The sequence below is a fragment of the Solanum tuberosum genome, unplaced genomic scaffold, assembly GCF_000226075.1.
Source record: "Solanum tuberosum cultivar DM 1-3 516 R44 unplaced genomic scaffold, SolTub_3.0 scf00060, whole genome shotgun sequence".
NCBI lineage: Eukaryota > Viridiplantae > Streptophyta > Magnoliopsida > Solanales > Solanaceae > Solanum > Solanum tuberosum.
Genome location: NW_006238985.1, coordinates 1,315,953 through 1,334,586, shown reverse-complemented (window position 1 = coordinate 1,334,586; position 18,634 = coordinate 1,315,953). Strand labels below are relative to the sequence as shown.

The window sequence follows — 18,634 nt, the reverse complement described above, 5'->3', positions numbered from 1 at the left end:
TAAAAGCTTTTATGTCCACATTCATAAACAAAGTTTAAAAATTTAAATCTTGAAATTTCAAATGTGTCACATAAATTGAAATACAAGCAAATAATGATCACCTAATAATGAGTCATTATATAAAATAAATATAAACATTAAAACATGTTTAATATGAACATATATATAATTATTATAAATTGCCAACCATAGAATAACAATTCCTTGAAAGAAATCACTAGTGATATATATATATATATATATAATGTGTCATGAATAAAATAAGCTGCCATCAGTTTCATGCCATACGCGTACTCCCAATTAATTATCAAGACACTTTTTTTTGACTTTGACAAACAAATTCTATATATAAGTTTCCTGTTAATTGGTAAACATGTAGAATATATTTTAGGACAATCAATTCATTAATGAAAATCATGAAATCGTTCTCTCATATTTTTCTGCTATTAAGTACTTTAGTTATTTTTAGAGGTGCGAAAGCAAATCTGCAACAATCATACAACGTGAGTAGTATAATTCCGGCAGTATTTGTGTTCGGAGATTCCATAGTTGATACTGGCAACAACAACTACTTAGTGACAATAGTCAAGGGGAATATTCCACAAAATGGAAAGAACTTTATGGGAGGAAAGGCTACTGGAAGATTTTCTGATGGAAAAATTCCCTCTGATATTCTAGGTTCGTATTGTTATATTACATAATTTTAATATTGGAAATCTCAGTACTTCAGTTAGTTGACTACTTAATTAAATTTAGATTCGATTCTCATATTTGTTAATTATAGTGGAACAATTGGGAATAAAAGAGTTGTTGCCTCCATATCTTGATCCAAAACTACAAGCTAAGGATCTCATAACAGGAGTCACATTTGCTTCATCAGGTTCAGGATATGATCCAAAAACTAATGTTTTATTGGTATATTTTCTTTTCTTCCCTTTTTTGTTCAATTTATTTTTTTAGTAATATATTTTTCATTATTAATAATCTTTTTTTTTTTTAATGAAAATACAGTCAGTTCTATCAATTCCAAAACAACTAGAGTTATTCAAAGAATATATTGGAAAACTTAAAGCTATTGTTGGAGAAGCAAAAGCCTTAGAAATTGTGAGCAATAGCCTTTTTATAGTACTCTCTGGCCATAATGACATTCAATTAAATCCAGCTTCTATTTTAAACCCATCATACAATGAGCTCTTGGTCAAGTTTGCTTCTAATTTTGTGCAGGTACTTATTTTAATTTGCATACACTAATGTATTTTTTTATTTTTTAATTAATTATATCTGATTGTCTAATTTAATTTTGTTATTGTTTGATAGGAGTTGTACAAGTTGGGGGCACGTAAGATTGGTGTCTTTGGTGTATTACCAATAGGATGCATGCCACTTCATAGAAATACTAGAGGAGGACTTCGAAAAAATTGCGTAGATTCTCTTAATGAAAAAGCATATTCGTTCAACAATAAGCTCTCTATTGAGATAAACTCCCTTTCTAACAAATTTCCTGATGCTAAAATGGTCTATATTGACTTTTATAATTTCACGTTTGATCTAATCAATAACCCTACGAAATATGGTAAGTACTGTTGTTCATATGATATACTTACTTCAATTTACGTAATACAGTTTGACTGATTAAAATTTATTGTGACAGGATACAAGATTACGAAAAATGGATGTTGTGCTTTACTTGGGAAAATAGAATTGTTAGCAGCTTGTCCTATTGCATGTTCAAAAGATTATGAATATGTATTTTGGGATGGTTTTCACCTTACAGAGAAAGGCTATAGACTATTAGTCAATCAAGTTCTCCAGCAACATCTTCAAACATTCATCACACATGACCAAATGATATATTCAATATAATCAACTTATTAATCCTTTTGGAAAAAAGTAGTACATTTTTGTGTTGTATTTCCTTGATAAACATATAGTTTAATTTATCATAACTTCATATTTTATGATAAATATAAAGTTATGATTAAACATCTTTGTGATTCATTTGTTCCTCTAAGGGGTGAGCTTGCTTCGATTTTGGACATTTCATCTAATAAGTTTGTATGGTTTCGAAAAGTATAGTTTAATAAAACAGTTTTTTATATTATTTATCTATGAAATAAATAATTGTTCATGCTGACTAACATCATGGAGAATACTCGCTATCCTATGGAGAATTCAATAATGTTAAAGTATTTTTATTTACTTGTCTAATAAAACCGATAAGTTTGATAATATTTTTGAGATTATGTGTAAAATTAATTGAAAAGAGCCAAATATACCCTTCAACTATTCAAAATACGTTAATTTTACCCCCTTGTTACGAAAGAAGTATACATGATGAAGTTTATGTCGTTCAGTTTAGGTGGAGCTCAAATTTATGTTTAGTTTTGGGAAAAGGCATAGATTTCCCCTTCAAGTTGTCCTAAAACATCAGTTACAAACTTAAATTATTATGACGACCTATTACACACCTTTACTATTTAAAATTGAATTTATTCCCTACTGTATAAATATTTCAAGACTTACGTGTTGTAGCAAGTCAATTTACTTGATGATGCAAAAAACATATAAACTAACAACACACAAAATTTAAATTACGAGAATAAAAGATTCATTTCCTATCTATATCCTTATTCTTTTTAGGTAACTTTGATGTTCTCGTCGTGGTTAAGGCATGAACAAATTAAAAAAAATAAAAATCTTATTGGTTCTATCAGTTTCTTATCAAAAATAGAGTGAAGGACGATTCTTGCTATTTTTTGGATAATATAAGGATGTTTTTTGTTCACTTAGATAATATAAGGATGTGCATTAGATTTAAGTCATAGTTAATGAATGATTTAAGCCAAAAACTCTTTGTCATAAAGCGAAAAAAAAAAACTATTAGACGTAAAATCAAGAAGAAATTTTTAAAAATTCTATTTTTCTCCAAAAGATCGAGAACTTTATTAACTCCTAATTATTAAAAAAACTTTATTTAATACAAAAACAAAACTTACGTATTATTTTTAGAAACTATAAATTTGATAAGATTCTGAAGTTGAGTTACTTTCGTTTCGTTTAATTTTGTGGATTTTTGTCCGTATAATAAATTAAAAATACTGAATAATAAGTAATTGAATTATAGAAACATCTGCTCAACATCTAATGACTACTATTTGGTGAGCGGCGTACGTTAATTGGATGTATGCTAAGTTACGCTGAGAGCGCCGCTCTATATCTTTCCAAGCTCGTCGTTCTCGTTATTTGTTTACTCCAACACTCCACTCTTTAAATTGCCCCAAAAACCTATCTTTTCCTTTTCATCTACTCCGAACTCCAAAAAAAAAGAAATCCAAGAAAAAAAAATGGCTCATTCTTGCATAGCCACAACTTCCTCTCTCTCTAAATTCAATTCCTCAATTTTTCCGTCTGATTCTTGCAATCTTTCTCCCATATCTCTACAATTTAAACGTCTTTCCTTGAGGTACTGAAATGGGTTTGTATCTTTTTACTTGTATATGTCGCAAATACTGAGTGTTTCCCTTAAAGTTTTGATTTTTTGTGTTTTGGGTAATTACCCAGGAATGGGAAAGTGAAGAATAGGGGAAATAGCACTGTCAAGGCTGTGTATTCTGGAGCTGACTGGGATTTAGCAAAGGCTTCACGTTCTTCAGGAATTTGGTCTATCAGGTTCTTTTTCTTTTTCTTCCCCCCACCCCAAACCCAATCTTTAAGGGTCTTGGTTGAATTTCTTGGTAAATCTTGAAACTTTTTCCACGTTTTGTCAGCAAGAAATTGTCTAATTTAAGAGTGGGAAGGATACTTTTATTGGTTGTTATTGTTAGCAAGAAATTGTCTAAATCTTGAAACTTTTTCCATGTTTCTTATGGTTGATGAGTGGATAAGGGGGAATAGGCATAGAATATCTTGGGGTTAGGCCTAAATTTGGCTAACCAAGTTTAGACACTGATAAGAAGATGTTAATTTGACTTAATGGGTAGTACAATATTAGTAGTAGAACAACAACATATCCAGTGTAATCCCGGGGTCTCGTAGGGTAGTGTGTACGCTTACCTTACCCCTACCGTGGAATGTATAGAGTTTGTTTCGGATAGACCTAGTAGTACAATATTAGTAGTAGAAAAAGGGAGCATTATTGATGTCAAAAACATCACGTAGAAGCACAAAATTGAATAGTGAAATAAATTTTGAATTCTTGAAAGTCATGAAGGTTGCTTGTTAAAAAAAAAGTATATAACAGGATTGTTAGGAGGGTCAAACATTTTGCGATATCGCATATGGCAAAGTTCATATCAATTGAGACAGAGGAAGTACTACTTTAATCTGTATTTTCATTTGTCTTCTTAAAAAGAATCTTGTAAGTTACCTGAAAAGTAGATAGAAGGGTGTTTTCTTAGGTCATTTTATGGGATTTTTACAAGGAGTAAATGATCCAGTTTTTATGGACTTGTGGAACACATAAGTTGTAAGAATTCATTGTTGATGACTTAGTTGCTTTGTCATCTTATCTGTTATGTCTTATGCTTTTTCCTTGTTATTGGGTTTTGCAGAGATGACGTGCAAATACCATCATCACCTTATTTTCCTACATATGCCGCCCAAGGTCAAGGACCACCGCCGATGGTACAAGAGCGATTTCAGAGTGTGATCAGCCAGCTCTTTCAATATGTAAGAATTTGTTTCTTATGGTAGATTTAACATTCATCATAAAGTCACAATGTAGTTGCTAAAATTTTAATTTCTGTATTATTATTATTATTATCATCTTGTAGAGGATCATACGATGTGGTGGAGCAGTTGATGATGATATGGCTAATGTCATAGTTGCTCAGCTTCTTTATCTTGATGCTGTTGATCCCACAAAGGTATATTTTCAAGAGTGCACTTGTTTTCATCGGATAGACTTTGGTTAAAATATTAAATGTTTCAATTTCAAGGAGATTCTGCATAAGGCAGTCCTTTGGTAGTATATATCTTTTGTATTTGTGAATATTAATCCATCGCATTTGTTTGCCTAAATATGTTCTGTCTAGTGTCTACTGCTTAATTGCTTGAGCAACTTGTGAATTTCTTTCCTCTTTTTCATAATGGATTTTTTTTTTTTTTTTTTATAACTGAGAAATCCGTCTGTGACCCGCCCTTTGGACCAATCACAGCCTTCTAAACTCGGTGGATAATGCCCCCCCACCCCCTCTACCCTTCTCCACTTAAATACCGGGATTCGCTTTGCATGGTGTGGGGCTTGAACCTACGACCTAAGCCACAAATCCTCCACCTTTTGCCACTTGAGCTAGGCCTTGGGGGCATCATAATGGAATTTTCAGCATGTCATGTCATGTCAATTGACATGGCAGAATAACTTATATGCTTGAATTAGCCTACTGAGGCTGCAGTGCCCCAGTTGTGCATGAACCAAATGAGTGAAGAAAGGTAAGGCCTAGGTGGGAGACGTGTGAAAATTCAACCTTTTCCTCTCTTCTCTTGGTCTATTCTTACAGACTGATGTAGTCGGCAACCCTTATGCCATGATTATATGAGGCTTGCCCTTTGATCAGCTTCATATTAAATGAATAAAACCTTGCTTTTTATTGAACAAGAAAGCATACACAGATGCTGCTATGGTTTTATAATTATTATGCAGCTCTGCTTTTCTTTTGACATTTGCTTGTGACTTTTGCAGGAGCATCCCTTTTCAGTGTAGCTTTTAATTCTAAAACTGTCTTCCCTACTTTTTTTAACTACATCCTTCTATTTATATGTTTTACACAGCTTTCTTTTAATTCAACTGAACACCTCTTCAATTTACTACACAGGACATTGTTATGTATGTCAATTCTCCAGGAGGGTCAGTAACAGCAGGTACGACCAAGTGTTTCCGGTCAATCTCATTTTTCTGCTGCTTGCCATAGTTTTTTCAGCTTTTATCGTAGTGTTGAACTGTTATAATCAGATTTTACGGTCTACTTTAATGCATGGTTTCGATACCATTATTATCTCAGGAATGGCCGTTTTCGATACCATGCGACATATTCGACCTGATGTCTCAACTGTCTGTGTTGGACTCGCTGCAAGGTACCTGATTGATTACTGTGTAGCTTTGTGTTCCTCTTAGAAGATGATCTTTCATACATTGTTGCTTGTGATGCATATTTATGTGAAAATCACCTTTGCTTAACCCATGATAGGACTACATAGCTTTCCAGCGTAGGTTCTTTTATTTGCTTATCTATTTGATTAACTTTCCAATTCCTTTCATTTATTGGCATTTTTTGCAGCCTCTCCTTTCATTTAGGTACTTCACACTCCTCGATACTTCACACTTCTCTATTTTGGTGCAAAAGTTCACCAATATAAGCTTCTTTTTTACCCGGAATATAGGGGAAATATTTGAAAATGTTGGGATTGGATTTGCTGTTCCTTCTTCTCTTCCTCTTTCCTTAATTCTTCCATTCCTCCTATTTTGTCCCTTTTATGCCCTGTTCCTATACTGTGCCAGTTCACTTGATCCCAATTTCCTGAGGACTTCCTTGCATTGGAGAAGTATACAATGTCGAAGAAGTTAGTCTGATATAATTTTATTATGTTTGTTTGTATAATGTGTTATTTGATACTATTTCCATGTTGATGTTACATCGCTTTTACGATCCACCTATCATTCACGCAGCTATTTCCTAACCTTCTTATAATTAGATGGGTGAGTGGTGGAACAATTTACAAGTTTATTTCAAAAAAAGTTTTTGTAAATTGAGATTTCATATTCAGTTATAGGTGGGAATATATGGAATTTGTTTTACCTTTAGTACCCTAAGGTGATTACCTTTGCCTTTTTCTTTTTTTCATGGAATAAAGAGATTATCTTGCTTAGCTAATTTATGTTTTGCGGCACTGCAGTATGGGGGCTTTTCTTCTCAGTGCTGGCACTAAAGGTAAATTGAATAGTTGATTCAAGGCTAAAGTAACTTTCTTTGTCCTATGCTTCTAGTTTTTGCTCTTAACTTTTGATGTTGTTATCACCCTGAAGGAAAGAGATATAGCTTGCCAAATTCAAGGATAATGATTCACCAGCCTCTTGGTGGTGCTCAAGGTGGTCAAACTGATATAGATATACAGGTAATAACTCACTCTATTGTATGCCACAGTTTCTTTTTTTAGGATGAAGTTGTATGCCACAGTTTCTATTTCAAATGTTTGTATGTAGGGTGTGTTTAGTATGAAAGGAAAACATTCTCCAGAAAAATAAGTAGGGTTCTTACTTATTTTCTTGCATTTGGAATTTGTACGTAAAAAATGTTATCCTTGAAAGTATTTGTATACAATATAAACAAATACTATGGGGGTGGGGGTAAGGGAATGGGGGCTACAAGGGTGGGGTGAAGATGAGGTTTGTTTTGGGGGAAGATACAATCAATGTGGAATGCCACTTGTGGAACTTGTTTTCCCTACTTCCACTAAGGAAGTCATTTTCTATACCAAACACACCCTTGGGAGTCGGTATTTGTGATATAATGGTCTTACAAAGTATGTCGTCTGATTTAAACGTTCCATTGTAGAATCCCCTAGCCATCCTAAAAAGATATGCTAGAACCCCAGTCCTGACTATTTATTTTTTTTAACATTCTACTCTATGTGCTGACAGATAAAAAGTGCATTTAACAATGCACTAAAAACCTATGAACAATTTCCAGTTTTGTGTTTGTTAGTGAATACAAGTGGTCCTTTATAAGGTAAAGGATCCATTTCTAAACTTCACAGGCCAGAACCTCTGACCCTTGAAAAGCAAAAATCAGTCTGCACAAAGTGCTTATGGAGAAAAGTACCTGTGGATGACTTGTCCCAAAAAAAATGCATAGAAAGAGTACCTTTGAATAATGGAAACTTCCAAGTAATTTTCCAGTTCTTTGTATATTTAGAGAATGATATAATACAATAATATGATCATCAACCCCCAAACATAGTGGGTATGATTATCAACCCCTTGGGATTATTCCCATCCAATTCCATAAAAAAGCTAATCTTTTGTAACTGTTCATTCAGAGAATGCTTCTAGTTTAGAAGATATTCCCAACTTGTTTGGGGATTGAGACAAAGTAGTAGTAGTTGTTGTTGTATTTAGTTTAGACAATTTTGCGATGATTTAAGTTAATTTTCCAATATTCCAGCTTAGGTTATGTACACTAGTTAGTCAGAGCTTATAGAATTTTGTTTCTCCTGTGGAATAACTCAATTGTGGAACTTCTCTTGGATAAGTTAATAATTTGAAATAGTTATGTGAAATAATTTTCTACTTTTCATGCTTAGAAGCTGAGGCACACACAAATGCATGCTTTTTCTTGTATAACTTTAGTATGCTTAGATTGGTAAGGATGAAATACTTAGAGCTAAATCAATGCTGATAATAATGTCCAGGCTAATGAGATGTTGCATCACAAAGCAAATTTGAATGGTTACCTTGCCTACCAGACTGGTCAAAGCCTTGATAGGATTAATCAGGATACTGATCGTGATTTTTTCATGAGCGCAAAGGAAGCTAAAGAGTACGGGCTAATCGATGGTGTCATCATGAATCCAATGAAAGCCCTTCAACCACTTGCAGCAGCTGCTGAACAATCATAGTTGTATTGCAAGGAAGGTTAATTTTCTCCTTATCATTTCGCTGTCACCTGGATTATTAATACTCTCAGATTGTAATTGATTACTAAGTTTTGGGTAGACACAATATTCCTGCTGCCAGGAGCAAATGTACACCAATTTTTACTTGTTCATCAGAGTTACAGTTGGGAAAGAGTGAGTGTAATGTACCTGCCCGAATCTTATATAGACGTTTTCGCTTAAGTCTTGATATTTTTCTTTAAAAGTAATTTACCTCTTTTTGTTCATGTTGTTGTGTTTCTTGAAGAGCACTGATTTACTTTGACTTGTTCATTTATCAGCAAGTGTATTAATCTACAATAATATGTTGTATGTTTATCTTAGTACGAAATGGCTAGCAAAAGTTAAAACATGTTTAGGATAAAGTTGAATGAAATATGCCAATTGCATGAAATGAAAAACGAGAGAATAACATAGATCCATATTTTGCGGAATGGAACCTTAATTTTCATGTAGGGTCTTTCATTTCTCTTTTTACTCAAACATCAAACATACCTAGGCTGTCTTGTCCTTAAGTTTTCATGTAATCCACCCAATTTCTTCCAGGTTCTATCACCCATGAGTCAAACTAAGTTTGGTATTTTTCATGATTGATAACTAAATAGAAAATATTATTTCAAAAATATTTATATATAATCGAGAAGTAAATGCAGTCAAATGCTATTAATGAAGTTTTTTTCTATTTTCATAGAAAATGTCATTTAGTATCATTGACTAATGAGTAATTTGGACAAATAAAAAGGTACAGAGGGAATACTAAATAACAATTAATATGGTAAAATTAGCATATCAATCATTGTTTCTATTAGTTACACGTAAAATTTAAAATGGACAAGTAAAAATGATAAGGACTCAGGAGTATTAAATTTGATTAATCTTAGTACCCACACTTTAATTACGAGGAAAACACAGAAAGTCAATCAGATTCGTCCGATGTTGGGGCCTAACACTAAACCAATACAGATTTTCTATTTCAATATAAAAAAGTGTTGGGGCCTATTATCATATTGGAAGCTAGCTAGCTAGATTTATATAACTAAGGATTTATTTATTTTTAATTCTAGAAATTACTGAAAGACAAATAGTTTAGTGAAAAGAACAGGTGCTATCTACGAACCCAATCATTTGATAACCAAATTAACACATTCTTTATTAGACTAAATATAAATCATTTGTTGGCTAAGTGATCAAATCATGTTTTCGGACAAAAAGGGAGGAGAATAATGACTTTCTTTAAAGTCAAAGATTTGCTTCAACTTGGAGATCACACTTAATTAGTGCTACTTTTTCTTAATTAATTGAAAAGTAGAGTTATACTATGAAATAATTAAAATGTGCGCAAGATAATACTATAAATGTCGTTATCATCCAAATAAATAACATTATATGAAGTGTATTATTGCTTGATGTTACAACTAGAGATTTAATTATCATATGGAAATTATTCATTTCTAGTTTAGTTATTATATTAATGTAGCATTTAAAACAAAAGGGGATGGGAGTTCTAACCTAAATGTAATTAACTTACATAAAAAAAAACAATAGTAATAACATACTGATCAATATAGAGCTACGGTTCGAAAAGAATGGATGTGTGCAGACTTTATTTTTATTTTTAGAAAATATATATATAAGTTATTTTTCATAAAGTTCAGCTAAAAAAATTTATTGGATGAACAATTTTTGTTTTAACCCTTAACCATATGCTTGGCAACTTTTGATAAAGAGAGTTTCCCTTTAAACAAGACAAATTAGAATTTGTTGAATGAATGAATTTCGAATATTATACGATAAACACGTACACACAAAGCAAACAATTATTTAAGACATATTTGAACATACAATCTGGAATTATGATTTAAAGTTAAAAGTATACATTGTTTTGATATGTAATTCAATGTTTTAAATTAGTTTTTTTTCTTCTATAAATATGAAAATTCATAAGTTATTAAATTTTCTCCAATTCTCATTTAATTTTATTAAATGATGAAATCGTAATTTGTAAATAGATATTAAAATATCCTAAAATATTGTAATAATAAATCACATATCTTCATATTTCTTTTATACTATACGAAATAGTTTGGATAGCACACGAGCAAACAATCCCACTTGAAATAAATTGGTGGGGACACCCTATACCCATGGAAATAAGTAGTAGAAGGAAAAAAAGAGAGAGAGAGAAGCAATAAATATAATGAGGACAATAATTCTTAGCTAAAAATATAATGCATATGAAGAGAGTAACTAAGGTTTTTAGGTTTTATGAAGACTAGTACTTCCAACTTGTGTTAAGTATTTTCTTTTGCAGTAATGGCTGCCTTTTGAATGACTCAACACAAGCCTTTGCTTTGGCCTTTGTGTGATCAACTATCCATCAAACAGTGCAAAAAAGTGACTCACTTAATTTTACCACCCTGGCCTCAATTAACACACACACCGTATTGTCACCTCACCTCACCTTCTTTTCTTTTTACCAAAACGCCTTCCCACTAATTGACAACTCATGTGTAAGAGTAGTTTCGGGTGGAAATAAGTTATTTCGGGATAAGTTATCCTATCATGTATATGTGATACTTATCCTATATTCCCATTATTATGACTCAAAATGGTGAGATAAAACAATCCTACGTTTTATCCTAGAATTATTATATATCTCACACCAAACAACTCCTAAGTATTATACTCAAAAGGTCGTTTGGTGAATGGGGACGAGATAAGAAAGAATATTTCATGGACTTGGAACTACTATTAAGAAAATAAAATTAGTAACAGATAAAATTTCGTAGCTAAACAATAAAATTTTACACTAATCTCATTTTAACTACGGAGTATAAAAAAATTCAATTAGCTAATTAGAATTATTTAGCGATAGATTAGTGAGGGACCGTCGAAACTTGATTACTCTAACTTAATTTTCTTTCAAAACTTGATCAAGCACCTCACTTTTATCTTTCCAAAACTTACCGGTACCGATACCGTTTCAGCCTAGGACAAAGTTTAACTTGCAAAATCAATTTAATCGTAGTTGTAAAATTATAACTTGCCATATTAAATATGAATTTGAAAATTGTACAGATCCAACTAACTTGAACTCGCAATAGTAAGCTAAATAAAGGCGGTAACTAAGTTACATTACTTATAATCAAAGGCGAACCCAGGATTTGAAGATTTCAGGTGCATCAATATTATCTTATTTCAAATATGAGCTCTAAAATAAACAATAAAATAGCGTTATAGCTAGATTCAAATCCAGGTCTCGTGGGTGGTTCATCTAGCTTGTACTAGCAGCACAATGTCAAACTTATACTCTTCATGAGTACACGATAAATTATATCCTAAGTTATATCAGTTTCTCAAAATAAATATACACCTATATACTTAATTTTTTTCGAAGTTAACAAATACACATGCCTCCTCTATATTCTTATTTATCTCATCTCTAGATAACTTAGTGGAGTTGGAGGTTAATTGAATTGGGAGAGTATAGATGCCTCACTAGAAATGAGCACAAGGTACAAGGTGTTACTGTTCGGTAGCGTGGGAGAACGTGCGCTATAAACCAAAAAAGCCTCCGATTTTATTTTATTTTTCATTTTGATTTTTTACTGCCATTTGAAATTCATATTAAATTTAAATTATACATTATAAAATTATCTATAGATGACGCTCAACAATATTTTCATATCTTCGAGGTGTCCATCCATTCCTTCCTATTGTCCTTTCCTCAAACCAACCTCATCTTCTCTAACCTTTTCTATGTTTTGCATGATATTTCTTGCATTTCATTTTATATGACATCATTTAATTAATATAATATTTTTTAAATTGTTTTTTATAAAAAATTATGGTTTAAAATAATTTTTAGATATTTATGTGGTTATAAATTATTTTATTAAGGATAAAAAAATTAAATTAAAATATTTTTAATTATAGTAAAGTAACATTCTTCGTTGGATGAACTAAAAAGAAAATGATGACGCATAAAATGTTAGGAAGAGAGTACATAAATACATTTTAATATGGTTTTCATTGATATTTGTGCCCTCATACGTTGAAATTAAATAAGTAGGCGCGCACACACATCCTATATGACATTAATTGTAATGTAGAATTAGTGTATCTCATACGAATTATCATGTATGATGTGTCTAATGTGTGTCTACTTACTCAATTTCAAAGTAGGTATAATACATAAACATGACCATTAACTTGAATTCAACGGATAATTATGCCTTTCAACTTTGAATGTGCACAAGTAGACACTTAAACTTGTATAAAATTGAACAAGTAGAAACACGTGTCCTACATGACATAATACACGTAGGATGTCACATAAGACACAAAATTGTTATGTAGGGTGTTATGTAGGACGAATGTGTCTATTTATTCAATTTATACAAATTTAAATATCTACTTATGCACATCTAAAGTTAAAAGTCATAGTTGTCAGCTAACGTCAAATTAAGAGTCATGAACATGTATTATGCCTTCAAAGTAGGATAACCAATCATCATTACCAGTAGCTACTAGTCTACAGTACATACTCTCTCTGTCCCTAATTATTTGTCCATTTTGACAAATCAAGAAAAAACAATTTTTTTACCTATTATATCCTCAATTAAATGATTAATTACTTTGAAAAATATAAAACTTTTCATCCACTTCATAATTAATAGGGATAAACTTGTAAACTCACTATGTCATTAATTGTTTTCTTAATATGTATGTCAATTCAAAAATGGACAAATAATTAGGGAAAGAGGGAGTATTAACTATCACCACAAAATAATATCCTTAATCAACACCGATAACCATTAGAATTAACTATCACTCGATAATTTTGAATTTTTTTTATTGATATAATATTATTATTTATTTTATATAAATATTGATATCTATTAGATTACTTAATTTAAAATAAAAAACAAGTTTATATATATGTTTTCTAAAAAAACAAGAAGAACATATAAATCCAACCGGGCATACCTCCTTGAATCCTTCAAACACCCCAGGGCTTCGTTCCTCTTTCCTTTTCCCCACTAATCACTAGTAACACATAGTCTCGTCTGGTCGGGTCTTTATCACCTTTTTTAATTTTTAGACTAAAAATAAAATTAAAGTAGCTGCCTTTTTCCAGGTGTCGATCTTTATCTTCTTTTTTTGGGTTTAAAGAAACGTACTCCATATATATACAGCCAGATTATAGCTAAGTATTTTTAATTACAAGTTATTGTTCACATACTGTGTAACTGTTTGATGATGGATGAATTGAGCAAACTTCATTCTGCTATTGTATGTTCACGCAGTAGACAACAACAACAACAGGCTGAGGCTGAGGATGAGGCTGGGCCGACAATTATTAATAACACTCATACTAGTTTTCCTATTCATCATTATCGTCAATTAGAAGCCGCTGATCATCAAAATAATACTAAATCCAGCACCAATATGTCAGATCTTATTAAAGCTCAGATTGCAAATCATCCTCTTTATCCTAACTTACTTTCTGCTTATCTTCAATGTCGTAAGGTTAGTGTTTAATATGTTCATCTTTGATTATTTATCATCTATATGCCCTTATTTTTCAATTTGGGCAAATTTATATCAAGGTTGGAGCACCGCAAGGAATGACATCAATTCTCGAAGAAATTAGCAACGAGAACAACTTAATATCCAGCTCATGTCACAGTAGTGAAATTGGAGCTGATCCAGAACTTGATAAGTTTATGGTAATAAGAAAAAAAAAAAAAAAAACTAAACCCACACATATATCATGAGTTTTTTTGTCTTTTTCTAAAAGAGGGTTTTTGTTGTGAAGGAATCATATTGTGCGGTATTAGTGAAATACAAAGAGGAGCTTTCAAAGCCGTTTGATGAAGCTACAAGTTTCTTGAATAACATAAAGTCACAGCTCAGTTCCCTATGCAAAGATAATTTAATTACTTCAACAAGTTTCAACTCCAACAACAATTATATATCTGGTAATCTTTAATTAATTAACTAGAGTCTGTGCGTGTGTGTTTGTTTTGGGGTTTGTAGTACTAGTCAGAAATACTATTCCGTTCAATTTTTGATTCGGACCCCCTATACTTTTGCTGTCCCTTTCTGTTCTGTATTAGGGTTAGCAGATCGATGTTATTAGTAGTAGTAGGCATGTTGGTTGAAGCCTTGGAAATTGAGGCTTTTCAGAAGCTGCATCCATGGAACTACTGTTACTGTCAGACTAATTATATTTCTTTCTTTATTATCTTTCCAATTCTTCAACAACATCTATACTTTTGCTTTATTAACATTGCTGTGGAGTGTGGAGTGTGGAGTGTGGACTTCCTTCCATCTTCTAAGCTAGCGTTTGTCTGTAGATTTTGAGAGTTCAGATTTACTTCAAATATTCTCAAGTTTTCGGGACTTGTGAAATGCATGTCATAACACAACTTAATCAATTTCAAAATCTATGTCTGAGAAAAGAAAGAATGTTTATAGATGAGAAAATGTGAAAATTAACTAGAGGTAGATCCTGTACTTGAAGTTTATGGATTTCTATAATATTTCTCGAGTTAATATATACTAACAATTATTGGGTACAATCAAGTGAGTTTCTTAATATGTATACAAAGTTTAAATAAAAGCAATTGGTTTCCGTGAACCATATAATGTAATGGTTCCGCCTCTATGAGAATAATGAAGTGTATAGAAATGTGATTTCTCTCTAGGAATGGATGATATGGTTACACACTTCAATACAAATGAATTTTTCTGTAATTATAATTAGGGGTTTTTCTTCTTCTTCTTTTCTTTCTGAAATTGCCTTAACACGGTGATGCTAAAAAAAAAACCTACTTGCTTGTTTGGTTCGAGTTTTTCATCAAAGAAAGTAACTTTGATTTAATGAAAACCCACATAAATGGTTTACATATGATATAACCCCCACTTGAAAAATGTGATTTTGGTCATGGAAGTTGAAAGTTATAGATGGCTAGTGTTCTTTGTTGGTGATGATATTGAAAATATATCCGTTGTAATCAGGCATAAAATGTATAGATGCTATGCACATCCAATTTAGTAGATGGTGTACTAGTTTCAAAAACTGCGAAGCATTAATCACTTTGTTTCGATGTTACGATGCTGACGAGCACACCTGCACATGAACATGTGATATACTTGGCTTAAATATGGAATGTGTTTAAATTTATTTGTTTGGTAGATACATGAAGAACCAAAGCTTTTAGACATGGGCTAGGGCCTTGAAATTGTTAAGATAAACTTTTAAATCTGTCGCTTGTATAATGTATAGTCATGTCATTTTTCAGACCTTTTCTGTGCCTATTTTTGTGTCATGTCACAAATTTTGTCCTTACTCCCTTACATAGTTATGTAATTATGCTAAAACGCCTTTGGATTTCTATTAACTTTGGGAACTAGTGGTATTTCCAGATGAAGGCCAATGCAATCTGCATTAATTTTTCTTCGGAGAGGATAACTTTGGGAGAGTGTCATGAATGGATATTTCCTACAAGATTTCATTTTTTTTCTTGACTATGTGCTACTAGACTTTGCATTAATTAACGATTACACCAAGATACATTGGAATACTAAGAGCGACCAAGGTTTACTACTTAAATATATAAGATCATCATCCATATGTAGTTTGATGAGAATAAACTTCCAACTTTATGCAAACTTATTCTGTTTGTAAACTTTCAAAATCTCTACTTCGTACAAGTTATGATATTCAAGAATTCATCAAAACTTAATGTTTAATGTAAACTAGGATAGGAAGTCTTCTTTATCACTGCTTGGTGCTCGAGCCATATATCTGAGCTAGTATTCCGCACTTTGTTTACCATCTCAATAGAGTAGTGCGTACTTTGTTTTCCCCTATTTGATATTTTCTTAGTCTAAATTATTCATTGGTGGGATCAGGTAACTACAAAGCCGGAAATTTAGTTTAGTTATTAGACCTGTGTGCAGTTTTAAAATGAAATCCATTTGAAATTGGATAATTTTTTTTACAGAATTCCATGTGAATTGTGATGATGTAAAGCTAAAGCAAGCATCTTTATATTGTGCAAGAATTAGATTCTGTTGCTTCTTTATGGTTTCTACTGTCCTGATAGGTAACATCTCCATGTTACCATGTACTGGAAAGTTTGAATGTATATTTTTTGCACTAGCTAGATCCTTGTACGATATCTTAATCAGTGTTATGCAGTTGTGAAAGGTTTCATAATTACTTGAGATATGATGTTAAAAAAACGTTCAAATCATTGTCACTTGATTGATCTGGTCATTAATTTAGTGAACCATGAAATCAAATTTGTTTATATTAATTCTCATATAACTAATTGGTCGAAAGATTTTATGTCTTTTACTATTGCTCGGGGATTTAAATTATTCCATGTAATAGTGTTGTGGTCTGAGATTTTTTTTCTTTGTTTGAAACATATCATACGAAGAATGCAAAAGATGTGCTGTGCTAGGTGATGTAAGCATAATCGCCCTTTTTGATTTATGTTAGATGTCCATAACAGATGAAGCAGGTGGTACCTCAGAGGAGGATCTAGGCTGTGAGGAGATGGAAGCAGCGGATAGTCCTGCTAACCGTGAAGGCGATAATGAGCTAAAAGAAATGCTGATGCGCAAATATAGTGGCTATCTTAGCAGTTTGAGAAAGGAATTTCTGAAGAAGAGGAAGAAAGGCAAGTTACCTAAGGAAGCAAGAATTGTATTGCTGGACTGGTGGAATACTCACTATCGATGGCCTTATCCCACGGTAATTTCTAGTAATTCTCTTCTCTGAGCCATTCGTTTAAGGATGTTTCAAAACTATGCTTACCTAGATTGCTCGTAGAACTCTATATATAAGTAGATCTGGCTGAACTAGTTCCTATTTTAACTGGTCTTTAAAGTTCAAACATATATAGGACATGTATCTACTGGCATTGCCAGTTACTTTTACGTGTTAATATGATTATAGATCTAACTTACATACACGAACATTGCAAAAAAATTTAAACGATCAATGTATTTTAACATGTTGCAGCAATTAACCTGCGCTAATTTCTAGTTATCTAAACTCTTATGAATGATGGATACCTATAGTTATCTGACTTTTAACATTGTCCAGTGTATAGAAAATAAACTCAATTTGTTATTGCCCCCAATCTTTACATTTGCCATTCTAATATCTTTATGACCAACGATCGTGCAGAATCGAGTGGTGACATGATCTGACTGTTTTCTATTTATTTAACATGTATATGGATGACAATGAATGCAGGAAGAAGAGAAAAATAGGCTATCAGAGATGACAGGGCTAGACCAGAAGCAGATAAACAACTGGTTCATAAACCAAAGGAAGCGACACTGGCGGCCATCGGAAGACATGAAATTTGCTCTAATGGAAGGTGTTAGTGCTGGATCGATGTATTTTGATGGATCTGGAGGCACTTGAAAATGACAAGACAAGAGAAAAGGAACCTCCTGCTAGCTAACACGTAGTGTATAGTATTATGACAAAGTATGTATTTTGAAGTTTATAAATCGACAATTGTTAAACCATCTATGTTCAAAATACAAAATTTCTGTAGTTTTTCATTTTTTTTAGATCTTGATATTATTGAATAAATTTTACTTCACCAAAAATAAGGAACCTACTTCTCATCCTAGTATTCATTTCATTATTGTTACTTTTCCTTGTTTGGATTGGTGGATTCTAGCCTAAAATGAAAAAAACGTGATCATGCTCCTTTTGATCTTATTTCTATAACTTTTAAACTTTTATTTGTGTTCACACAATTTTTTCGACAAACAATTATACTATACTATTCTTATATTCTACCCCCTTTATTCGCCAATTTCTGCATTTTCAACTCTCAAGTATAACACTACAGACACAAAATTAAATTATTTTATTTTATTGTAAATAGGTGTCTGTCATAAGCATTTTTTAACTTTATCCGTTAGTGAAAAATGACAATATTCA

At 32.0% G+C, this 18,634-nt stretch overlaps 3 protein-coding genes across 3 annotated transcripts; all 3 read left to right on the top strand.

Annotated features, from left to right (window-relative positions):
* The first annotated feature begins 390 nt into the window (after positions 1-390).
* LOC102579400 (GDSL esterase/lipase At3g14820-like) lies at positions 391-2,060 on the top strand. The gene is made up of 5 exons (XM_006344785.2): positions 391-678; positions 785-915; positions 1,012-1,224; positions 1,318-1,573; positions 1,652-2,060. Exons 1-5 carry the CDS (start codon positions 408-410, stop codon positions 1,861-1,863), a joined length of 1,083 nt encoding a protein of 360 aa, XP_006344847.2. The 5' UTR covers positions 391-407; the 3' UTR covers positions 1,864-2,060.
* A 1,114-nt stretch (positions 2,061-3,174) lies between these two features.
* Positions 3,175-8,876, top strand: LOC102579725 (ATP-dependent Clp protease proteolytic subunit 5, chloroplastic). The gene is made up of 9 exons (XM_006344704.2): positions 3,175-3,463; positions 3,562-3,669; positions 4,551-4,668; positions 4,773-4,865; positions 5,814-5,859; positions 6,000-6,072; positions 6,892-6,926; positions 7,022-7,110; positions 8,407-8,876. The coding sequence occupies exons 1-9, from the start codon at positions 3,345-3,347 to the stop codon at positions 8,611-8,613; spliced, it is 888 nt and encodes a 295-aa protein (XP_006344766.1). The 5' UTR covers positions 3,175-3,344; the 3' UTR covers positions 8,614-8,876.
* Positions 8,877-13,907: 5,031 nt separating this feature from the next.
* LOC102579398 (homeobox protein knotted-1-like 1-like) lies at positions 13,908-18,104 on the top strand. Its single transcript, NM_001288396.1, is given in 5 exon segments — positions 13,908-14,181; positions 14,262-14,381; positions 14,471-14,633; positions 17,181-17,422; positions 17,930-18,104. Coding segments are annotated over 5 exon segments (972 nt in total). The 5' UTR covers position 13,908; the 3' UTR covers position 18,104.
* Positions 18,105-18,634: the final 530 nt, after the last annotated feature.